The 24974-nt window shown below is 42.5% G+C and overlaps 1 protein-coding gene across 3 annotated transcripts in view; it reads right to left on the reverse strand.

Annotated features, from left to right (window-relative positions):
- Nucleotides 1-456: 456 nt before the first annotated feature.
- The window catches only part of LOC145418392 (uncharacterized), a 33739-nt gene continuing 9221 nt past the window's right edge, over nt 457-24974 (reverse strand). The window contains exons 5-10 of one of the 3 annotated variants that reach the window (XM_080286802.1): nt 16672-16833; nt 15696-15829; nt 13886-14024; nt 6848-6977; nt 844-984; nt 469-535 (exon numbers count right to left, since the gene is read on the reverse strand). In XM_080286802.1, the coding sequence (XP_080142928.1) occupies nt 893-984; nt 6848-6977; nt 13886-14024; nt 15696-15829; nt 16672-16833 (657 nt within the window). In that variant the 3' untranslated portion in view covers nt 469-535; nt 844-892. Of the gene's footprint in view, nt 985-6847; nt 6978-13885; nt 14025-15695; nt 15830-16671; nt 16834-24974 lie in introns of all 3 variants that reach the window. The other 2 variants (XM_080286808.1, XM_080286797.1) reach the window with 2 other exon arrangements.

A 24974-nucleotide genomic window follows, 5' to 3' on the forward strand; every position in this document is an offset into this window, starting at 1 on the left:
TCGGCATCATCCCGGTCCCATAGATGCCGAATAATGGGGCTTTTACTGTATTTGTGTATGGTACCGTGTGCTGGGTGTTGTTTTGATGTTCCTTGATGTGGGTGGATGTGCTGCCATGTACTGTAGTGGATGTTGTGGGTTTGTGGAGGCTGCAGCAAGAAACTGGGTGCCTCTCATGTCTAGGTGATCCTTGAATTTGAGGACTTTGGTTTCTTGATGTATGTGGTCTATGGGTGTAGTAGCTGTGCAGCCTGTGATTATTATTAGGGCATTGTTCTGTATGGTCTGTAGTGTGTTGAAGTGTGTTTTGGTGAGGTTAAAAGCCCAGGCAAGGCTTGCATAATTCATCACTGAACGTATGTATTGTTTGTATACTGTGGTGGTAGTTTCTTTGTTGTGTCCGAATGTTGTATGGGCAAGTGACCTCAAAGCATTGAGTCTTGGTGTTGCTGTAGCCCATGACTCATTAGGCTGTGAACCCAGGTGGAAGGCAGGCTGATGTTGCACTGCCCTTCTTTTGTTGTCCACCATCCTCCTTTTGCGGTATAGGGAATGAACCGAGGAAATGTGTATAACCAAGCAAATCTGCTGTGGAGTTAAACTGGTGTTACTGCATGAAGGCATCCCTGTCCAGCACCGTACACAAGACTGGAGAGTGCAATATATGGACCATCTGGTATACTGATACAAAATATAGACACCAACATTTGTCAGATATGACCAGTCTGCATGCCACATTACAAAATGAAGAGCGATGATACACAATGGTCATAAATTTGTTCAATGATCATCATCACATGCTTTTGAAATTATATGATAAAAAAACTGGGAGCTTGTCCACACTTTTGTTCTCTCAGTTTTAATAATACAGCGGAAAATGATGCCCCAGTAGCTACGTCCAAAAGCCACCCACTGCTATTGCCAGGTTGTCCGTGTGTTCCCCAGGGATGTACTCAAACTTCCACAACAAATTCGTCACTACAACTGTACAAAAGAGATAGTCAGGAATTAAACTTGCTACAGAAGCTAACTTTTAATTTCAGGAACAATAATAATAATAATAATAATAATAATAATAATAATAATAATAATAATAATGAATGGGCGAGGAAGACGCAGGGAAGGAGTTGCTTTGTTGATGAATGAAGTGTGGCAGAGTGGAATGGGAGATTACAAATGTGTCAGCACAAAATGTATCTATGTTAAGTTCAAGTCTGAGGTGAAAGTGGCAGTCATTGTAGCATATGCACCGTGTGATGACAGGAGTGAGACAGAGAAAGACAGGTTTTGGGATGAACTGGATAAAGTAGTAGGAGAAATGTCCAGGGGTTATAAAGTGTTGTTATGGGCGACATGAATGAGAGAGTAGGCACTGGTGCTGTGAATGATAAAATGGGTAATAATGGAATACCAGGAGAGAAAGAAAGTGGGCAGTGACTGAAGGACATGTGTCAGGAAAGGAGGTCGTGCTTTTGTAGTTGTTATTTCAAACACAGTGATGCACATATATTTACATGGTACACAGGGAATGGCAATTGTATTGAAAGGAGCCTGATTGATGACAACCTTGTACAAAAATTAATGCTGGGTAGCGCTGCTGATACGAGGGCAGTGACAGGACAATGTGGAGGTTTGTTAGATTATATGACTGTGGTATGCAAGATCAAGCTGAGAGGAGTGAGGTGGACCAAGAGAGAGAGGAACTGTCAGGGAAAGAGACTGAAAGTCAAGAAGCTAGGGATCAAAGAAATGGCAGATGAATACAAGGCCAAAGTAGGAGGGGAGTTATAATCAGTGAATTGGACTGAAATGGATCTAGGCAGCAGGTGGAATACATATAGGGACTGCTTAGTTAGGAATGCAAAAGCGGTGCACAGTGTGGCAAGAGTAACAATAAAGAAGAAAGGGACAGCATGGTGGGATGAAAAGGTTAAGAGAGCAGTGGAGGAAAAGAGGAAGAAGTGGCAGAGTGGATATAGGACAGGGGTTCAGTTGAAATAAGAAATGAATATACTGAGAGCAAGAAGCACATACAGAGACTAGTGATGAGGAAAAAGGAGGTACATGATGATCTTGGAAGAAAATGAATGCAAATTACTCTGAAAATAGGAACGGAAGTTATTCTGGAAAGAGGTGCGGAAATGTATAGGTGACAGTGAAAAGAAATGTGAAAGAGTAAAGGATGTATGTGGTAGATTATTAACCCACGGGGATAAAGTAAGGACCAGATGGAATGAATATTTTGAAAGTCTGATGAATGGGAATGGAGAGAGCAATGCAACTATTAAAATGATTGGTTTTGGGGGTGTACAGAGAAGGAATGCAGTGCCACGAAACGTGACACTTGCAGAGGTGAAGAACGCTATGAAGCGACTGAAAAATGGGAAAGTAGCTTGGGTTGAAGAAGTGTGTGCATAGATGATTAAGTGTAGTGTGGAGAGTGGAAAGTAGTGCTTGTTGGAGATACAGTATGAAAGAAGGCATGGATGAGTGAAACTGTGCTAGAAGAGTGGAAAATGGCAGTGACAGTATCCCTGTAAAAAAATAAAGGTGGACGAGGTGAGTGAAAGAATTATCGTGGCATAAGTCTATTGTGTTGCAGGGAAGGTATACTGAAGCATTATTATAAAGTAAGAGAGATATCAGTGGCATAAGTCTATTGAGTGTTGCAGGGAAGGTATATTGAAGCATTATTATAAAGTAAGAGAGATATCAGAAGTCCTTATGAGTGATGAGCAGGGTGGGTTTAGGAGTGGCAGATGATGTGTGGATCAAATAGTTGCAGAGAGAGATAGTGGAGAAGGCTTGTGAGAAGGACAATAAGGTACTTATGGCATTTATGGATCGGGAAAAAAGAATACGACAAAGTAGAAAAAGAAGGATTGTGGAAGGTTTTGTGCATGTATGGTGTTGGTGGTAAGCTGCTAGGTGCAGTCAAGAGTTTTTATGATGGTGGTGAGGCATGTGTAAGGGTAAATGGGCATCTAAGTGAATGGGTCACATTCAATGTAGGCATGCAACAAGGTTGCATGATGTCCCCATGGTTGTTCATAATATATATGGATGGGGTGATAATGAGGGATAGCATTGGTAATGAATGGTGATGGATGCAATATCTCAAATATGTTGTATGCTGATGATGCAGAGTTACTTGCAAATACCAGACACGAGCTCAGTAGACCATAGTCGCAGCGCGACTCTGAGGTTGTCACTACTGTGCCCTGGTAATCTACCTGTAAGCAGTGCATTCAATTTCATATCGCATACAAATCCCGTAAGGGGTGGCCACAAACAAATCGCCTCCATATCACCCTGTCCCCTGCCATTTCATTGCCCTGCTCCCAGCTCACACCCCCCTTTCTCATATACCTATCCACTCCATCCCTCCATCTCATCCTTGGCCTCCCCCTCCCCCTCCACCTCACTCATACACTCTCCTCATCAGTCTCTCGCTCTCCATCCTCTCCACATGTCCAAACCACCTCAGTGTGCTTCTCGTAACGCTTCCTATCACTACCACGTTCACACCACAATGCTCCTTCAATTCCTCATTTGTCAGTCTCTCTCTCCATGCGACTCCACATGCTCCTCTCAAATAACTCATTTCCACTGCCCTCTCTCTTGACTTCTGTCCCTCTAACAAGGTCCAAGCTTCACTTGCATACATTAGAGTTGGTATCATAATACTGTCATATAGTAGCTTTTTCACTTCCATGCTCACTTCCCTGTTTCTTATCACTGCTTTCAAGGAACCAGCAAACTTTCTTCCCTGTTGCACCCTTTCAACCACTTCACCCTCGAAACTTCCATCCTCACTCATCACACTACCCAAGTACTTAAACGCACTAACATTCTCCATTTCCTCCTCATCCAACCTCACTGTACATTCACTGACTTCACTTCTCTCGAAGACCATCACTTTAATCTTCCCTACATTCACCTTTAGATCCCGTTTCTTACACACACTCCTAAACTCATCCACCAAGCCTTGCAACTCCCCTTCATCTTCACTTAACAACACAGTATCATCTGCATACAACAGCATTGGTAGTTTCCGAACACTGCCCTCTCTCACTAGGGCCACTTCAACATCCACTGCCCTACCTTGTATCTCTTTTATAACACCATCCATATACAGACTGAACAACCATGGAGACATGATACATCCTTTTCAATCCAAAATTCACATAGAAAAATTCACTTAGTTCACTATCCACACACACTGCAGCCTTAGCACCCTCATACATACTCTTCACGGCTTTCAACAACTTCCCATCTACTCCATGTATTCTTAATACTTTCCACAATCCTTGTCTATCTACCCTGTCATATGTTTTCTCCAAATCCATGAAGGCCGCATACAACTTCTTTCCCTTCTCTAGAAACTTTTCCACTAAAGATCTAATAATGAATATCTGATCTACACAACCTCTTCCCTTCCTAAAACCCCCCTGCTCCTCTCCAACCAATTCCTCTTATTTCCCTAACTCTGTCAGTAAGTATCCTATTATTTACTTTTCCTATTACACTACGACAGATGCCCCTATGATTACCACACACTTCTTTTTCCCACTTTTCCTTTGTACAGGGGAATAATTATACCTGACTTCCAATCCTCTGGGACTTTACCTTCCTCCCAGGCCAATCTGCACATCCATTCTTCTCTCTCTCCCCCATGCTTCAGCATTTCATCACACACTCCATCAATTCCTGGGGCTTTCCCCATTTTAACTTTCTTCATTGCTTCCACAACTTCCATCCTACTGATTTCTTCCTCTCTTCTCATATCCCTCCTTCTCCCAGCCATTCCCCAGCCACTTATACTTGCATTACTTTCATTCTATGTGTTCAACAATACCTTTAAAGTGTTCTCTCCATCTGCTCATTTTTTCTCCCATCTCCACTAGCAATAAACCACTTTTATCTTTCACTCCCCAGCTAACTTCTTTGGCACCCTGTTTAACTTTCTTGATGTAGTGCTGCCTACTTCTTCCTTAGCCTTTATCATTCTTTTTCTGTGACTGCCCTCCTCTCTTCCTATTTCTCCCATCTTTCCAGTCACTTCTAATTGCTTTTCTTCTCTTTACACGTGGCTTTACATTGAGTGACAAGCCAAATGGTTTCCTATAAGCCAAGAAACCATTTACAACGCCGGGTGGTAACCATATAACCAAACCATACGTGTTCCCTACGTGTCAGCAAGTGGGTTGGTGGAGGGTTAGTGCCCCTCCCCGTGAAACAAATAACTCAAAGTCAAATGGCCACCCCTTATGGGATTATGGTATCTGGCAATAGATAAATAGATAGATTCACAATCATCATAAAGACTAGACCAGTCTGCAAACTAAATGAGGTTATAAAATGGGATGCCAAACTCTTTTAACAAGCTCCTCCATACACATTTTATCCAAACCAACTCAATCCCACAAACACCCAACCTCACTTGCCCTAGCACATCCCCTCCTACCATCAAACTCAATCTCACACTCACATCCAACCCACAATCCATCCATCATCCAATCCATGGCTATCCAGTCAGAGCATGCGGCCTTGGTGCTAGACTATTCACTTCAGACAATTAAGGTGTGTGCCTAGTTCTTTGCCTGAGTGGTATTACATGAGCAACAAACCTCAACGACTCCTCAGATGCATATCATGGGACACACATGACTGGACTGCCAAAACTCACTATACTACTAACTTTACCAATCCGGGTTCTCTTTATATGGCCATACTAAGCACATTCCCACCCTGTTATCAACAGATTTCCCCACCCTACATTTTTCATGATCAACAGTGGCTCCCATCTCATCCATTCTAGGCAGCTTACTCATTCCTCGTCAGTACCATTTCAACACTCTCTCAATCATGACTTTTCACATTCATACCTTACCAAAGTCTCACATCATCATCATCATTTATCATACTGACTTCTCTCTCTCACCTAAGGATAGGGTCCAGAGATAAAGAAAAAAATCCTGACTGGGAAGGCCATCAACAGCATGCTCAATTAAATGGATCACACACTCATTCACTCACCAATAAAGTCCCTGGAATCCTGACTCAACCCTACACACAACCATGTGCACTTACATATTCATAGCCCTTATCATTAAGTCTCACACCCACATTTTTACTGTAGGCACCAACACATCTTCATGCAAATCTCATGCAGCTCCATATTTAATCTTCTGCCTGGTAGCATAGTCCTAACAGTATTGGCCACCCCTCTTCCTTCATTCAATCCACTTTCCACTTCCTGCACACACTCAGTTCTTCCCACCATTGTTGTTGCTGTGGTTCCAAGCCTTTCTGGATGTGAACATGGTGGAATGTTGATGCCCTTCTTCAGCAGTCCCTCCTCCTTCTGAAGGAAAGGGATGAGTATAAGGGACATCTGTATAACTGGGAAATGGAGTCACCTGTTTATATTGGTGGTACCGCATGAAGGTGTCCCTCTCCAGCACCACCAGTTGATTGTACTATACTCCATTCACTTTAACCTGATATATATCGGGTATTTGCCATGTATTCACTTTGACTGCTGAGCTGTAGTAACAGATTACCATTAAAGTACGATGCTAGTCAAGGATGAGTGCCATGGAATGGACACAGAGTAATGTTTTACTCTACCACTAAGCTATGTGACCTTTGCTACAGGACAAAAAGTTTGCTCCATGTTAAGATGAAAGAACTAGTCACTAACCTACATACTCGTATCCCTCAGTGACAGTGTCCAACAGTTTAGGAGAGTAATACCAAATTCCTTGTCCTTCTTCCAAAAACAAGACATCACACACAATGTAGCTATGACAGACTTCCTGGGACGATGACAAAAACCACTAACCCATATGTCCCTCGGTGATGGAGTCCAACAATTCAGGACAGTAATGGTCGCATGGCTCTCGGGGCACCAACCTAATTCGACTCCAACCCCGCACCTGAGCCACCCACAGCAGCTCCGTCTGGTATGTGATCTGTGGTGAGAAGGGCAAGACTTAAGCAAGGCCAAGGCTTCAGCAAAAATATGGCTAAAAAATCTGGGCAAGGCTAGAGGAATGGCAGGGGTAAGGATAGACAATATTGAAGCAATGACAAAGCTAAAATAGGAAGTATAAAGGAAGAGTATGGTTAACAGAGGGCAGACGGTGAAGGAAGGGCAAGGCTAACAGAAAGACTAAGCTAAAGGATGGGCAAGGTTAAAAGGGCAAGGCTAAAGGTAGTGCATGGAAGGGAGGAGGGTAGAATGAGATGGTAGAGGTTGGAATGGGAGGGTTTGGTTATAAGCCTTATTCAGGACATGAAACAGAAAAAAAAGCAAGTTCCACTTACAATCATACAATCATCCCCAGACCTGAACTGTGGAGCTACAGGAATGTTTACAACACAAATGAAAAGGGAGAGGAAGGATATACAGGGAGGGGCAGGAAGGGAGGAAAGAGAAGGGCAGGAAGGGTGGAAAGAGAGGAGTATGATGAAGAGGGAATGACAGAGTGGAAAGGGAAGGGCAAGATGGAAAGAGAGGGAGATGGTGGAAAGGGATAGGAAGGAGGAGCAGATGAGGGAAGGCAGGATAGGAAGGGAGCTTAGGGAAGCAAAGGAGGGGAAAGATGGTTAGGGAAGTGGTAGGGTGGACAGGGAGGGCCACAGCAGCATTAACTATGGCTAGTATGTGGTCTGCAGAAAGAGCAGTGAGGGTGAAGGATGGGGTGAGGTAGGATCCAAAGACGAGAGAGAGAATGAAAATGGGAGAACTATCATCTGCATACCCAGTCAAACGGGCAACAAAATCATCGCACATTATTGATCAAGTTCTTAAAATTCTGGCTGCACTTCACAAGCTTAACCACTTGCACATTTATAAAAACTTTCTGTACTTCCTATGTATGTTCCCGAGTAATTCACTGACTAATGAGTAAAAAACAGGTGGGAGGGTAGGTATCAAACCCTCGTTATGTGCTCCTCCATTTATCATTTTCTCCAACCAACTCCATCCCATGTCAGCTCCTTAGTCTCAGCAATTTCCATACTTTGACTCTCATCTTAAATGTTGGGACCAACTGCCTAACCCCAGGCTCCTACGCTCCTCATGGGGCAATGTAGGATTGGATGATGGATGGATGGATGGAATTCCCAAGCAATCGTTCAACACATCCATCAACCTTCTTCTTGACTGATAATGCCTCCTTCCACATTATAACTTAAGCATGAATACCCTTTTCACCACCTTGTCAACATTCACTCTCTATAACCACAGCCTAACATCGAAACACATACTCTTACCATAATACCATAATCAGGGCCGGATTACCAAGTATAGGCAAAATGGGCAACTGCCTACCAGGCCACGGTCTGTCACAGGCCATCCAGACTTCCAGGGTGGAATAAATATATGTTTTGGGCGTCCAAATAAGGGCCATCACCCATCAGGCCATCAAAAAAGGCCATTATAGGTCATGCCAAAATTTCGCTGGAAATAATGGGAAAAAGTGATCTATATGTTGCAGGCCAGCCGTCTGCATTGCCTACCAGGCCACGGCAGGGTTAATCCGGCTCTGACCATAATACCAAGAGACTCCTCACTCCATATCATGTTTCATATCCTATCAACTAATGCACTCCCCTCAAATTTCTCAGTGGTCCTATTTCCATTATTCAAAGGGTCATATTTCTTGCTGACTTTTGGTGATTTTATAGCAATTCTTCTAAGGTAATACTGCACATGCTGCCTATTACAACTTAATATTATTTATTTATGTTGCCTGGATCTGGGACTGTGCAGTGAGTGGGGCCTGTGGTATGTCTATCCCCCTTTATTAATCATGACTATGACAGAACACAAGAATAAGTTTCAAAGCAAGCCTAAGTACAGTAAATCGCCCAGGGGGATGAGGGTGGGTTCATGGAATGTGGGAAGTTTGAGGACATGGGCGGGGAAAGTCGTTGAGGCATTCAGTAGGAGGTGGGTGGATGTGGCGTGTTTGCAGGAAGTCCGGTACAGTGGTGGATCTGCCAGAAAGGAAGGACTGTTGCTATAAGTTGTTTTGGCAGGGGGGGATAGACGGATATGAGGGTGTTGGTGTGATGGTTATGGAGAAATGGGTGGAATATGTTATGAATATTACAAGAGTAAGCGATAGGATATTGGTAGTGAAAATTCTATTCGGTGGAAAAATAGCTGCAGTTATATCAGCATGTGCTCCACACGCGGGATTGGATGAAGCAGAGAAAGATAGATTTGGGATGATTTAATATGTGTAGTAGGTGGTATGTGGGATGATGAGATAGTTGTTCTGGGAGGGGACTTAAATGGTCATATAGGTGAAGCACCACAAGGTTATGAAGGAGTACATGGGGGATGTGCATATGGTATAAGGAATGCGGAAGGGGAAAGGATACTCGAGTTTAGGGGGGCCACAGACATGATTGTGTGCAACACATATTTTAGGAAAAGAGAGAGTAGGTTAATTACGTATGAGTCTGGGGGAACTAGCAGTCAGATAGATTATTTTCTGGTTAGGAGGGCTGATAGGAGGTTAGTGGGGGATGCTAAAGTTATAGGAAGTGAGGAGTGTGTGCAGAAGCACAAACTACTGATTTGTGATACGGTGCTTAAAGAACGTGTGATGATAAAGAGGACTTACTGTATATACCTAGGAGGAAAATATGGAAGCTGAAAAACCAAGTAGTAAGGGATGCCTTCTATATCGAGATGAGGAGAGTGGTGGCTGAACAGGGAGCTGTAGACAGAGGTGTTAATGAACAGTACAAAGCCCTCAAGAACAATCTCTTGAGAGTTACTGATGTAACATGTGGTTGAACAAGAGGACCACCGAGGCATAAAGTAACTTGGTGGTGGGATGAGGGTGTAGAAGCTGCAGTCAAGGAGAAAAGAAGGCTTTTCTGGGAATGGAAGAAGGGTGGTAGCAAGGAGGAATACTTGGCTGCCATGCACAGGGCTAGAAGAGAGGTATACAGGGCGAGGTCCGAGTCACAGGGACTTTTACTTGATAACCTAAATCATGGGGAAGGGAAAAATATGATATTTAAGGTGGCAAATCAGATGAAGAGGGATAATTGGAATATCATGGGTGAGCAGTGTGTGAAGAATGATGAAGGAAGGGTAGTGGTGAACAGTGAGGATATTAAAGATGCATGGAGAAAGCATTATAGCCGGTTGCTGAATGAGGAGTTTGACTGAGACAGGGAAGGTCCAGTGTTTGGCCCTTGGCCTTTGATTGATGCTGTTACTGTAAGTGAGGCAATAGGCAGGATGAAGGTGGGGAAGGCAGCAGGTGTGTCTGGGCTGACTGCCGAAATGTTGAAGGGCTCAGGAGATATAGGAGTGAGGTTAGTCACTGACCTGATAAATATGATTATTTATGAGTGTGTTGTCCCAGATGATTGGCTGAAGAGTGTAATTGTAAATGTGTATAAAGGGAAGGGTGATGCCCTGGAAAGAGGAAATTATAGAGGTATAAAGTTTTTAGATCAGATAATGAAGGTAATGAAGAGAGTTTTAGAAGGTATGATTAGAGAAATAGTGAATAATGATGAGATGCAGTTTGGGTTTATGCCAGGCAGGGGGACCACTGATGCCATATTCACTGTTCGACAGCATCAGGAAAAATATATTGGTAGGAGAAGGGATCTGTATTTTGTTTCTGTTGATTTGGAAAAGGCCTTTGACAAAGTCCCTAGAGAGGTGGTGAAGTGGGCAATGAGAAAGCCTGGCTGGGAGGAGTGGCTGGTTAGGGTGGTTATGGCTAGTATGTGGGTGCTCGCACCCAGGTAAGAGTGAATGGAGATTTAAGTGATGAGTTTTCCGTGAATGTTGGTGTGCATCAGGGGTCAGTTTTGAGTCCCATGTTGTTTATCACGGTACCTGAAGCCCTCTCACGTGACTTTAGAAACAGACTCCCATGGGAGATGTTGTATGCTGATGATTTGGTGTTGATTGCAGAGAACGAAAGGGAGGCGGAGGAAAGGCTTAGGAAGTGGAGAGATAGTATGAGGCACAAGGGCTTAAGGGTAAATGCAGATAAAACAAGTGATGATATCTAGGGTTGGTGGCGGTACTGTCAAAGACAAGGGAGAGTGGCCATGTGCAGTTTGTCACAAAAGTGTGGGAAGTAATTCTATTTTGTGCGGTGTTTTTGATAAATGGGTGCACAAGAGACGTAGTGGTATCAGAGGTAGACTGCGAGATAATGCTAATTTTATGTGCACGGCATGTCATGGAGAGCAGGTGGAGATTGTGAGGCGTGAAAGGATTGAACTTGCTGGTGAATCTCTTGAGTGTGTAGAAGAGTTTTGTTATTTGAGAGACATGTGTGTTGGAGGTGGGGCTGGAGCTAGCTCTGTGGCTAGGGTGAGAAGTGGTTGGAAGAAGTTCAGGGAGCTCTTGCCTCTTCTGACATTGAGAGGGCTCTCCCTACATGCTAAGGGGTCTTTGTATGCAGCATGTGTGTGTTAGGAGTGTAATGCTGTATGGTAGTGAGACCTGAGCAGTAGAGGAGGAGGATATTCGGCGGCTCAGATGTACAGAAATGACAATGATTAGGTGGATGTGTAGTGCGTCCCTGCGTCCAAGGTCCGGGGGTACTGGGTTTACAATGGAAGAGTTGAGAGGTACGATGGGACTAGAGTGTATTAGTGTTGTGACGAGGAGAGGTAGATTGAGATGGTTTGGACATATGGAGAGGATGGGGGATGATAACTGGGTGAGGAAGGTGAGAAGTGTTAATATTGGGGATGGGGTTATGAGGGGTAGACCGAGAAAGACAAGGGACGAGGTCATTAAGTGCGACCTCAGGGTTAAGGGACTGAACAGGGAGGCTGCAATGGATCATGCAGCATGAAAAGCCACCATTAGGTGACCAAGGCCGATGCATGCATGCTGGAGCACTTAAAAACGAAACGAAACGTTACTGATACAAACAGCATTAGTATTATTCATTCATTCATTCATCATCCAATCCTACATTGTCCCATGAGGAGCATAGGAGCCCAGGGCTAGGCAGGTTGGTCATGACATTTAAGATGAGAGTGACCAATTTCACTTATCCCAGGGTGGCCTTACGTGAGCAATAAACCCCAACCATCCCTTGGATATAAACCTTCACCAGCTCAATCCGACTGGAGGGCCATAATTACTCACAAACCACTAGGCGCCAAAATTTGGTTATATGGTTACCACCCAGCGTAGTGAATGGTTTCCTGGTGTAGAGGAAACCATTTGGCTTATCACTCAGTGTAGAGTCACCCACAGGCAGAGGAAAGAGGAAAGAATGAAGGAAAGAAAGACATAAGAGGATGAAAGAGAGGAAAGGGCCGACACACGAGAGCAGCACTACACTGAGTGAGCGCATGGTGAGCGCCCCCACTTACCACAAAGTATTAGTATTAAAACCATATAAAATACCATCCAATGCATATCAAGATGGAATATGCAAAATAAACAGCAGAGGAAGAGGTGCTGTGAAACCTTCTGTGTCACTCAGACAGCATGCCTTACTCTTGACTTTTCATGTTAATGTGATGTCACATTATTTCTTTATATTGTGGAACACACATATTGACTCTTAACCCATTTATCCCAGTGACTTTTTTTTTTTCCACTTTAATCTTGCCATCTCTTGATTTCATTCAGCTTTGCATAGAATTTTCAAACTGGCAATAAGTAAAATCAATTTTTGGTAAATCCCTTGAATACGAGACACCTTTTTAAAGCTGAATAAAACTGTGACAGAAGTAGCTGGGACTGGATTGTATCATTTCATATCGTTTATAAGGGCTCCAACATGCTTGCCTGCATTGGCTCTGGTCAACTAATGGCAGCTCTCCATGCTGCTTGATCTCTGGCAGCCTCCTATTCAGTCCCTTCTCCCTGAATCATACTCTAGGACTTCATCCCAGGTATTTGGCCTGCCCCTCGCAACCCTACCCCTGATGTTCAAACTTCTCACCTTCCACACCCAACTGTCATCCTTCACTCTATCAACATGTCCAAACTATTTTGATTTACCCCTTCTCATCACCATCCTTCCTCTCAACTCTTCACTTGCAGTCCCAGGCCCCCCAATTCAAGATGGGTAAAATTAAAATTGTGGCTGGGTAAACTGCATAAATATACATAACTTATCCATCTAACACTGATTTCCATGTACAATCAGCGAGAAAAATTTGCCTAAGCTACACAGCTGTGCATGTCTGTCACTTTCTTTCAAACTCTTTGATGAGTACTGATCATACCAAGCCTCTCCCAGCATTGCAAAATTAGCCAGAACAGAAAATGAGATGCATCTATCTATCTGTCCATAAACAGATACTTTAATCCTAAAAGGAGTGGCTACAAACCAATCACTTCCACATCATCGTGTTCTCTGCCATTAGGCTGCCCTCTCACCAATTTTCACCATCCTTACCCACTTATTTTACCATCCTATCCCTTCATCTCATCCTCAGCATCCTCTTCCCCCTTTCCTCTTCCACCTCATGCAAATGCACTCTCCCAGTTAGACTTTCAGGCTGTTCCCTTCAAATTGCCAGGCCATCTCAAGGTCCCACACATCCAGATCAACACAGTAATGCTCCTTCATTTCCTCACTGTCTCTCTCCACATGATGCCTTCAAATACTTATCTCCACTCCTCTCACTCTTGACTCAGGCACCTTCAATAGAATCAAAGCTTCATCTCTATACATTAAAGTGAGGGATCATAATACTGATGCACTATCTATCCATCTATTGTTAGATTACTTAATCCTAGAAGGGGCGGCTGCAAATGAATCACCTCCATGTCACCCTGTTCTCCACCATCAGGCTGCCCTCTCTCCAACCCACATCTCCCTCTCTCATACTGTAATTAAAGTGCACAATATACTTCTTTGTAAACTTTGCCCTTGAAGTCAGAGGAAATGAGGACCCAGTTGGAATCCGAGCAGTCAACCATGTGTGGAATGAAGTATGGGCGTCGGTAGAGCTGTCTCAGGGCCTTGGCTGCCTTTTTGTTACAATTCTCCCTGGGGATACAGGTGAATCATCATCATCATCATCATCATCATATACTGTATACATACATACATACACACATATAACCATCTCAGGGACTTGGCTGACTTTTTGTTACAATTTTCCATGGGGATACATGTTAATCATTATCATCATCATCATCAAAATCCTCACTTCTCTTTCTCACCCAGGGATGGGGTGAGATAAGGTCCAAAAAATTATGAAAGAGACCACACAAGCTGGAGAACTGTCATCATCATCATATTATACAGTTTACATGCATTCTTTAATCCTCCGTCACAGTACCATCAACAAGATTGTCAGTTTTCAGGAAAAGCCTTAACCTGTTTCTGAAGAGAAACATACAGTGGTACAAGACACTATGGACTATCAGAGAAATGGGCTAGACATCCATACACTCATCAGTCAAGCTGTCACAATTCTCAGCGTTGTCCTACATCCAACACAACCCATATAGCAGCTTTACTGATATTATGTAGTGCATTACAATATCCTTAGATCATTTTTCTTCAATGTCTGGCCTCTTTTCTTCCTATTTCTCCCATCCTTCTTGTTACTATTTATTACTCTTCTTTCTATGCCAGGTGGCTCTACAGTACACTAAGTGACAGGTCTTATGATTTCATGTAGCCCAAGAAACCATTTATAATCCTGGGCAGTAACCATATAACCCCAAGAAACCATTTATAATCCTGGATAGTAACCATTTAACGACAACATAGTGTGATGTGAAGCCTAATATGGTGCCCGTTAACATGGTAGAGAGACGCAAATGTGGCATCCATCCAGAACCAAACCTACACTCTATTCCCTGTGCATCACTGTGGCACGGCACTGTCTACCGTAAGGGAACATTGGTTCATGGCATGGAATGGCCCTACAGGGGCAGTTGCTTGCCTGCAGTTGATGGGTCTGCTCAGGAAGATATGACCAGGGTTATTCAATAACTATCTATCTATCTATTGTTAGACACCTCAATCCTGTACAGGGTGGCCACAAACAAATCGCCATTTCACTGTCCTGCTCCAAACTCACACCCCCCTCTCTCATATACGTCTCCACCCCATCCCTCCATCTCATCCTCGGCCTCCCTCTCCCTCTCCCCCCCTCCACCTAACTCACATACACTCTCCTCATCAGTCTCTCACCCTCCATCCTCACCACATGGCCAAATCACCTCGGTGTGTTCCTCCTAATGCTTCCTATCACATCCACATCCACAACACAATGCTCCTTTATATCCTCACTTGTCAGCCTGTCTCTCCATGTGACTCTACAGGCTCCTCTTCAATAACTCATTTCTACTGCTCTCACTCTTGACTTGTGTCCTTCCAACAACATCCAAGCTTCACTTCCATACGTTAGAGTTGGTATCACAATACTGTCATGTAGTAACTTTTTCACTGCCATGCTCACTTCCCTGTTTCTTATCACTGCTTTCAATAACAACAGGTAATAATATGGTGTTGTAGTACAGACACCCTGAAATTCTGCCACCAAAATAACTGGACTATGGAACTGTAAGGTTACATAAATGTCCCTCAGCTCCTTCCCTATTTTGCAAAAAAGGAACATGGACTTTAAATTAAACCAGCAGCTTCAGCCTGCAGTCCAAAAGCAAAGGAGTATGGGGCAATAACAACAATGCCTTCTGAGCTTACCAATGGCCATACCATCTGTGAATGTCAGGGTTGTGAATCTTCTTCAAGAAGCTTCTCAAATCATCTGGACGAAGCCGCAAATTTGAGGTCAACTCACAAGGGTAGATCCCTCGAAGCTCCTCGCTCAAGTACAACTGCAGAGTAGAATGGTATCATAATCACTATCCAATCTTTTACTAACTTATCAGAAGCCCTGAGCTTGGCTATCTAATATATACACTTAAGGCAGTTGACCACTCACTACCTCTGACTAGGATTAAGTAGGCAGTAAACCCCAACCTTTCTTCAAATAATAACCCTTTAACTAATGGCTATATTGAAGTCCAGCAACTTCCCCACGCCATCAGGTGTCTACTTGATTTTGTGGTTACCATTCAACATAATAAATGGTTTTCTGGGCTTCAAGAAACCATATATCTTGCCAACAATTATATGTTAACTCTAATACAGTGCAAGATCAAGTTTTGAGGGCCATATGTGATGATTAACTGAAAGATTCACAAAGTGACATGTACAGTATTTTATTTTTTTAACTTTATACTATTATCCACAACAAAAAGAAGCAAAGACAATTAAAATTCCTTTCAATCATATATCAGCTCAAATCAAATGGCATCATGTCTCCTCTTATGGAGTCCCCATACTGAGGTTGAGCCATGGATTACTGATGCTTTTTTATGGATTGATGCTGAACCAAGTGCCAATATTAGCTAATTACTTACCAGAAACTGCTGTAAGTTAATGAAGAAAAGAGTAATCACAAATGTGTGATGAGAACTGTATCAATGTGAAAGTCCAGGTTTAGAATTGGATTCTATTCATCTGCAGTGGAGTTTCCTGCCTACTCAGAAAATTTAATAAAATTAAGCTTCCTTCAACCTTTCATATCTGAAACTTTTCACATGCTTATGACAGCATAGTTGTGTCAGTGCCACTAGATGAATGTGTCCCTCCTCTGGACATGGTCACCACTTACCTCTGTGATATTGTCAAACCAGAAATCATCAGTGTTCATGACTGGCCAGTCATCCATTGCATCAGTCACAATGAAGGGGATGTCATTCTTCAAGTAGTCCTCTGTCACCTCCCTTGAGGATGCGTTGGCCAGCCGGTCAAGCTTCTCCAGGGACTCACATACCTGCAGAGGGGTGATGATGATGACTGACGATAGATGACTGAAGACATGATTGATGATGACGATGACGATGATATTGATGATGATGATGATGAATGATGAGTGAATGGACGCGTGGCCCATTGGACTGGGAAAATTTGGGCTGTCTGGACATTGCTTCTCCTCACCCTGCCCTTCGGTGGGATAGGAGATCCGGATGATGATGATGATGATGATGATGATGATAATAATAATAATAATAATAATAATAATTATAATCATCATCATCATCATCATCATAGGAGCATTTGTCTTCTTTGTGTAATAAGAAAAGTATATGGTAGGATGCTTAATGATCAAGTTAGGGAAATAACAGAAGAATTAGTTGGAGAAGAACAGGGGAGTTTTAGGAAGGTTAGAGGCTGAGTAGATCAGATATTCATTTTTAGATCTTTAGTGGAAAAGTTTCTCGAGAAGGGAAAGAAGTTGTATGCGGCCATCATGGATTTGGAGAAAGCACATGACGGTGGATACACAAAGAATGTGGAAAGTATTAAGGATATATGGAGTAAATGGGAAGCTGCTGAATGCCATGAAGAGTATGTATGACGGTGCTATGGCTGCAGTGCGTGTGGATGGTGAACTGAGTGAATTTCTCTATCTGAATGTTGGATTGAAACAGGTATGTGTCATGTACCCATGGCTGTTCAATCTGTATATGGATGGGGTTATGAAAGAGATACAAGGTAGGGCAGCAGATGTTGGAGCAACCCTAATAAAAGAGGGCAGTGTTAGGAAACTCTTTGTACTGTTGTTTGCAAATGATATTGTGTTGCTAAGTGAAGACAAAGGGGAACTGCATGGCATGATGAATGAGTTTGGGAGAGTGTATAAGAAACAGAATCTAAAGATGAATGTAGGGTAGAGTAAAGTTAGATCTAAGAATGAATATCTGAGCTACACAACCTCTTCCGATCCTAAAACCTCCCTGTTCTTCTCCAACCAATTCCTCTGTTATTTCCCTAACTCTGTCAATAAGTATCCTACCATATACTTTTCCTATTACACTAAGAAGGCAAATGCCCCTGTGATTACCATACACTTCGTTTTCCCACTTTCCCTTTGTACAGGGAAATAATTATACCTGACTTCCAATCCTCTGGGACTCTACCTTCCTCCCAGGCCAATCTGCACATCTTCCACATCCATTCTATTACTATCTCTCCCCCATGTTTCAGCATTTCACCACACACTCCATCAATTCCTGGGGCTTTCCCCATTTTAACTTACTTCATTGCTTCCGCAACTTCCATCCTACTGATTTCTTCCTCTCTTCTCACATCCCTCCTTCTCCCAGCCACTGATACTTACATTACTTTCATTCTCTATGTTCAACAATTCCTTAAGTGTTCCCTCCATCCGCTTACTCTTTCTCCCTTCTCAAGTAGTAATCTACCATTTGTATCTTTCACTCCCCAACTAACTTCTTTGGCATCCTAACTCTCTGTACCTCTTTTCAGAACATTTTCTTATATTCCCTCCATTTTACACTCAAATTCCTTCCAAATTCCTCATCCACTGTCTGCTTACTCTCTCTTACTAATCTTTTCACCTCTCTCTTCCTCTCTACATATAACTCTCTCTTCCGTCTCGCAACTTCTTCGATACCTGTTTCTCATCCACTCACCATATGTTTTCCTTTTTTTTGCGAGTCTCTCTCATCTCTTCAATCCACCATGCTGTTCCCTGCACCCCCTTTCGTTTCTCTTCACCTTACACACCACCTCACACGCTGCACAGATTTCTTCTGTGAATATCTTGCACACACCTTCCACGTCCCCCATCTGCTCCAATCTATATTTCCTAGTGATGTACTGATGTATCGGTATCAGTATCGGTGGTATTGGCCCATCTCAGAGTATCGGTAATGGCTAATTTTCTGCCGACAGTACTGATACTTAAAACAAACTCATTGCTTAGCATATCACTCACTGGAAGTTAATTTGTTAAACAGAATTTGGATGTTTTATAGGGATGAAAAATAAATTATTGGTAATATCCAATTACAGTATTTAGTATCATAATATTTTGAGTACATGGTGTGTAGTAATACATTCTTTGGTAATGAGCCACATCTGGCATCTGCCACCATGGGCATGTACAAGACAGGTTGGTAGCCTCACATCAGCGGCTCAGGACCCTGCCACAGTCCTCAGATGGCAGGCATCACCCTCCCTTGCTGGTATCGGTATCGGCAGAAGTATTGGTATCGGTCCAATTTTGTGGTATCGGTATCGGTCAAAATTTTGGTACTGGTACATCTCTAATATTTACCCTATTGCTCCTCCACTTCCCTCTTATATTCTGCCTTTTTCCATCTTCTTGTAAGTTTTCCACCCTCCTTGTAAGATCTACTTTCTCCTGTCCCTCCCTTCTTCTTTTTCTCCATTTCGTTTGGACTTTGATTCTGACCACTACCAAGTGGTAGTCCGAAAGTCCACTCCCCCAACCTCTACACTTTCTTGCATCCATTACACACCTTCTCATCCTTTCATCCACACACACATAATCAATCATTGCCTTCCATTCATTCAATTCACCACCCACCCTTCTCATCACTCGCCAATTGGACCTATGGATCATTTTGTGCCTGAAAAGGGTATTAGCTATCACCACCCCCTCCTGGCACAAATGTCCACTAAAGCACTGCCATTCTCATCCATCTATGCAGGCACACCCCACTCACCAACTATATATAATACATGCAGTAAAAATAAAAATCTTCATATTGTATCATTTATAAAGGCTCCAACATGCTTGCATGCATTGGCCTTCATCACCCAATGATGGCTCTCCACGCTGCTCAATTTCTGGCAGCCTCTCTATTCAATCCCTTATCCCTGAATCATACTGTATGAACTCATCCCAGGTCTTTTTGGTCAGCCTCTCATAACCCTACCCCCATTGTTCCCACTTCTCACATTCCACACACAACTGTCATCCTCCATCTTCTCAACATGCCCAAACCATCTCATTCTACCCTTCTTCATCATAAGACCAGTACACTTCAGTCACAGCCCTCCTCTCAACTCTTCAATCATAACCTTAGCCTCCCCAAGCCTCGTATTCAAGGACGCACTACATCAACATCATCATCTGGACCTCCTTTTCCACCCTAAGGCAGGGTGAGGAGTAGCATGTCCAGACAGCCAAAGTTTGCCCAACCCAATGGGCCGCACTTCCATTCACTCATCATTCAAGCCCCCGGAATACTGACTCTACCTGATATGCCAAAAAAACACTCACCACATTCTGTAGCGTCAAACAAACGTATGCGATAAGAGTCAATCCAGATGCTGTCACGTTAGAAAGGGGTGCCAAATCCCTGACCACGCACTTCTTCTCACAACATTCATCCAGCCACCAAGATCTCCTGTCAAGTCCTCTAGTCTCACCCATTTCCAAACTTCTCTTCCTCACACACTCATCCACTATATCCTTCAACCTTCTCCTTGGCCAACCTCGCCTCCTTCCTCCTTCAAATCTGCTCAAATATACTTTTTTTACCACTCTACTGTTATCCACTGTCTCCACATGACCATACCATTTCAGTGCACTCTCTTCGATTCTGGTGTCCACAGACTTCCTCACTCCACATCTTTCATGAACCACATTATTTCCTATCCTATCCACTCTCTGTACTCCATATACATTCCTCAACAATCCTATCTCCACTGCTCTTACTATGCCACACCACAGTCTTACATCCATATGTTAAAGTTGGCACTGATACTCCTTCATGTAAGCCTCGTGCAGCTGCAACACTTAAGCTTCTGTTTCTTATCAAGACCTTCATAGCACCAGCTACTTTCCTTCCTTGTGTCACTCTACTTTTCACTTCTTTTGCACATTTTTGTCTCTTTTCTATTGCTGTACCCAGGTATATGAACTCACACCAATTCCAGTCTCTCTCCATTCACTGTAACATCACACTAGGATTCACCTTCTCTCTTAATAACCATCACTTTACTCTTTTCTACATTTACTCCCAAGGCATGACACTCAGATGAGAATAGTAAAAACATGAGTAATGTAGGGAGGGATGGCACTGGTACTGAATGACGATGGATGGACTATCTCAAATTTGTTGTATGCTGATGATGCAGTACTATTTGCAAATACCGCACAAGAACTTGGACGCATTACACAACCACCAAATCATTATCATTTCTGTTTGTCTGAGCCTACGAATATCCTCTTCCTTTACTGCCCAGGTCTAACTACCATACAACAATACAGTCATCCCTTTCCACGGTTTTAACATACACGCTTTTAAATATCCACAGGTGGATATAACATACACAGTTTTAAGTATCCACAGGAGGATACAGTACCAGGGCCAGATTCACTAGAGCATTTTATCTTTTTTTTTAACTTTTAAGTGTTTTTCTAGTAAATAAAGTGGTTGTAAACATGCATATAGGGTTTTTCTTTACTTATATAAGGAAATGGGGGGTCCAGGGATGTTTTTAAGGAGTCTTTGTTACCTAACCCCTGTGGATGTAAGGGGGCACTGTATAATCTTTACACATCCTGCATACACAGATCTCTTTGCAGACTGTTAGGAAAGGCAACAGCTCCCTGAATTTCCTCCAACCACTCCCCTTACCCTAGTCAAAGAACTAGCACCAGCTCCACCTCCAGCACCTATGTCCCATAAATAACAAAACTTCTCCACACACTCGATACTCTCCAGTCAGATCAATCCTTTCACACCCGACAAACTTTACATGCTCTCTTCGACATACAAGAAATCAGTATTATTTAGCAGTCTACCTATACTATCACTACATATCCTATGCACTCACCTTCAAACACTACACAAGGTGGAGTTACTTCCCACATCTTTGTGCCAAACTGGACATGGCCACACTCCCTTTACTTTGACAGTATCACCACCACCACCACCACCACCACCACCACCAGCCCAAGATATCATCCCTTTTGTATTATCAACACATACTCTCAAACCCTTGTGCTCCATTCTGTCTCTCCATTTCCTCCATCTCCCTTTAATTCTCTGCAATCAACTCCAAGTCATCTGCAAACATCTCTTAAATCACTTGTGACAGCTTCAAACACCAAGACAAACAATACAGGGCTCAAGACTGACCAGACATAGGGTAATCGTAATTGACTATAATCGATTACAGACTTGTGTGTAATCGAAATCGATTACTTAGGCATTTTTTAAAAAGTAATCGCAATCGTAATCGATTACTCTCATACTGTAATCGTAATCATGGTTACTTTTATGATTATAAGGCCCCAGATAAGTTATTCTTCCACAAATACTTGTCAAGAATAAAATACTGTAGTTCAGTGTCAAACAGTCAAATACAGTATACACCATAAAAGTCCACAAGTAATATGAAAATCAAAGTGCATTGTAGGTTAGCACTTACAAGCTTCCATATAATATCTTACCTAAACTAGAATAATATCACCTGGGAAGATCTCAGTTGGTAGAAAAGTTAATAGAATGAAAGGGTCAAGGACAAAGTGAAGAAAAGTCCCAGTGCTTGAATTATTAAAACACATTTGTATTGTAAATTGGCAAAAAAAATAAAGGAACAACTTACTGGACATAGCACTGTACAGTATATTTTTATCCAGAGTAACAGCCGCCATAGGTTCTGCAGAGCTTAACCCTATGTTCTTCCTGACGCAGGCAATTCTTATTAAAATATCAGTTTTATACTACTGGACGATGTTTTTGCTTTTAAAAACTAACTTCTGCTATTTACTTAATCAATGTCAAGTATAAAAGAAACATGCTCATAATTATATAGTGCATAACAGTATATGTAATCGTAACCATATTCGATTACTCTTACTTTTACTGTAATCATAATCGTAATTGTAATCTGAAGCTTGCAAAGTAATCATAATCGATTACAATACCCCTGTAATCGCCCCATGCAAGAGACTGACACCTGATATGTGCCAACTTTCATGGAAATCTCATTCCACTCTCCATTCATTCTCACCTGGGCACAAGCACTCTCATACATAGCCATAACCACTCTAACCAGCCACTCCTCGATCCCAAGCTTTCTTATTGTCCATTTCACCACCTTCCTATGGACTTCTCTAAAACAGCAAAAACAAATGACAGCTCCCTTTTCTTACCTATATATTTTTCCTGCTGCTGCTGGATAATAAATAAGGCATCAGTGGACCCTTTGCCTGGCATAAACCCAAACTGCATCTCATCTGTATTCATTCTTTCTCTTATCATACCTTCGGGAAAACTCTGCATTACCTTCACTATCTGGTCCAAAAGCTTTATGCCTCCATAATTTCTTTTTTCCAGGGCATCACCCTTCCCCTTATACACATTTACAATCACATTCTTCAGTCAGTCATCTGGGACAACACACTCATAAATGACTGTACTCATCAAATCAATAACAAAACCCACTCCTATACCTCCTGAGGTCTTCAACATCTCAGCAGTCAACCCCGACACACCTGTCACTTTCCCTAACCGCATCCTGCCTATTGGCCTGCTCACAGCCGTTGCATCAATTAAAGGCCAAGGGCCAAACACTGGATCTGTTGACTACAAACCTTCCCTGTTCCAATCAAACCTCCCATTCAGCAATCATTTATATTGTTCTCTCCAGGCACCTTTTCATATCCTCACTGTCCACCACTATCTTTCCTTCATCATTCTTCACACACTGCTCACCTATGATATTTCTGTTTTCTCCCTTCTTCTGATATGCCACCTTAAATACCATATTCTTCCTATCAGCATTATTTAGGTCATTTGAGACAGATTTCACCCTGTATGCCTCCTTTCTGGCCCTACACTTGGCAGCCAAGTATTCCTCTCTGTTACCATTTCTTTCCAGTCCTGGACTCCTTAACTACAGCTTCTATTGTACACCCTCATCCCACCACCATGTTACCTTGTGTCTTGGAGGGACCCTCATCCATCTACACACTGAATCAGTAATTCTCAAGAGATTATTCTTGAGAGTTTTTGTACTGTTCATCAACACTGCTGTCAACAGCTCCCTGCTGAGCCACCAATCCACTCATCTTGTTACAGCATAATAATAATAATAACAATAATAATAATAATAATAATAATAATAATAATAATAATACAGTAATAATAACAATTACGGTATCATGGTAACAGTACAATAATGGCTGGTTTTCCATTTCTCAAAAGTGCCCGTTTTACATAATGTTTCACTAGTGTTCAAACCTCATTACATTACTGTCCATCTATCCATCCATTATCCAATCTTATGTTGCCCCATGAGAAGCAGGGGGGCCCGGGGCAAGGCATATTGGTCCTGACATTTAAGATGAGAGTGACCAGCCTCACTCATACTCATCCCTGAGTGGCATTACATGAGCAATAAACCCCAACTACCCCATGGATATAAACCTACATAGGCTCGATCCGATTGGAGTGCCTTAATTACCCACTAAACCACCAGTCAATTTATAAACTGTACTGCATCAGAGCAGTGGTACATACTAAACTATGTAATCCTCCAACATGGTCCGATCAGCAAGATCAAGAGCGTTCTGGAAGAAAAAGAAAGTATTGTTTCTTAAATGGCTTCACTCAAATTCTTTCCAAATTCCTCATCCACTCTCTTCTTACTCTCTCTTACTAATCTTTTTACCTCTCTCTTTCTTTCTACATATAACTCTCTCTTCCGTCTCTCAACTTCTTCCACGCCCCTATTTCTCATCCATTCATTATATACTTTCTTCTTTTGTGCCACTGCCTGTCTCATCTCTTCATTCCACCACGCTGTTCCTTGCACACCCCCTCCGTCTAATAATAATAATGCCAAGTTATGAGTATGGACTAGAGATGTACCGGTGTATCGGTGGTATCGGCCCATTTTTACAGTATCAGTATTAGCTGATTTTCTGCCAATCCTGCCGATACTTAAAAGGAATTTAGTGTGCAGCATATCACTCACTGGAAGTTATTTTGTTAAACAGAATTTGGATGTTTTATAGGGATGAAAAATTAATTACAGTAAAATCTTGATATACCAGACTTCAATAGAAGGGAATTCACTTTTATCGGAATCGAGGAGATACCAGACTAAATTGCTATATATTGG

This window comes from Coenobita brevimanus, chromosome 14 (assembly GCF_032717465.1).
Source record: "Coenobita brevimanus isolate Jiangsu-jjx chromosome 14, ASM3271746v2, whole genome shotgun sequence".
Lineage (NCBI taxonomy): Eukaryota > Metazoa > Arthropoda > Malacostraca > Decapoda > Coenobitidae > Coenobita > Coenobita brevimanus.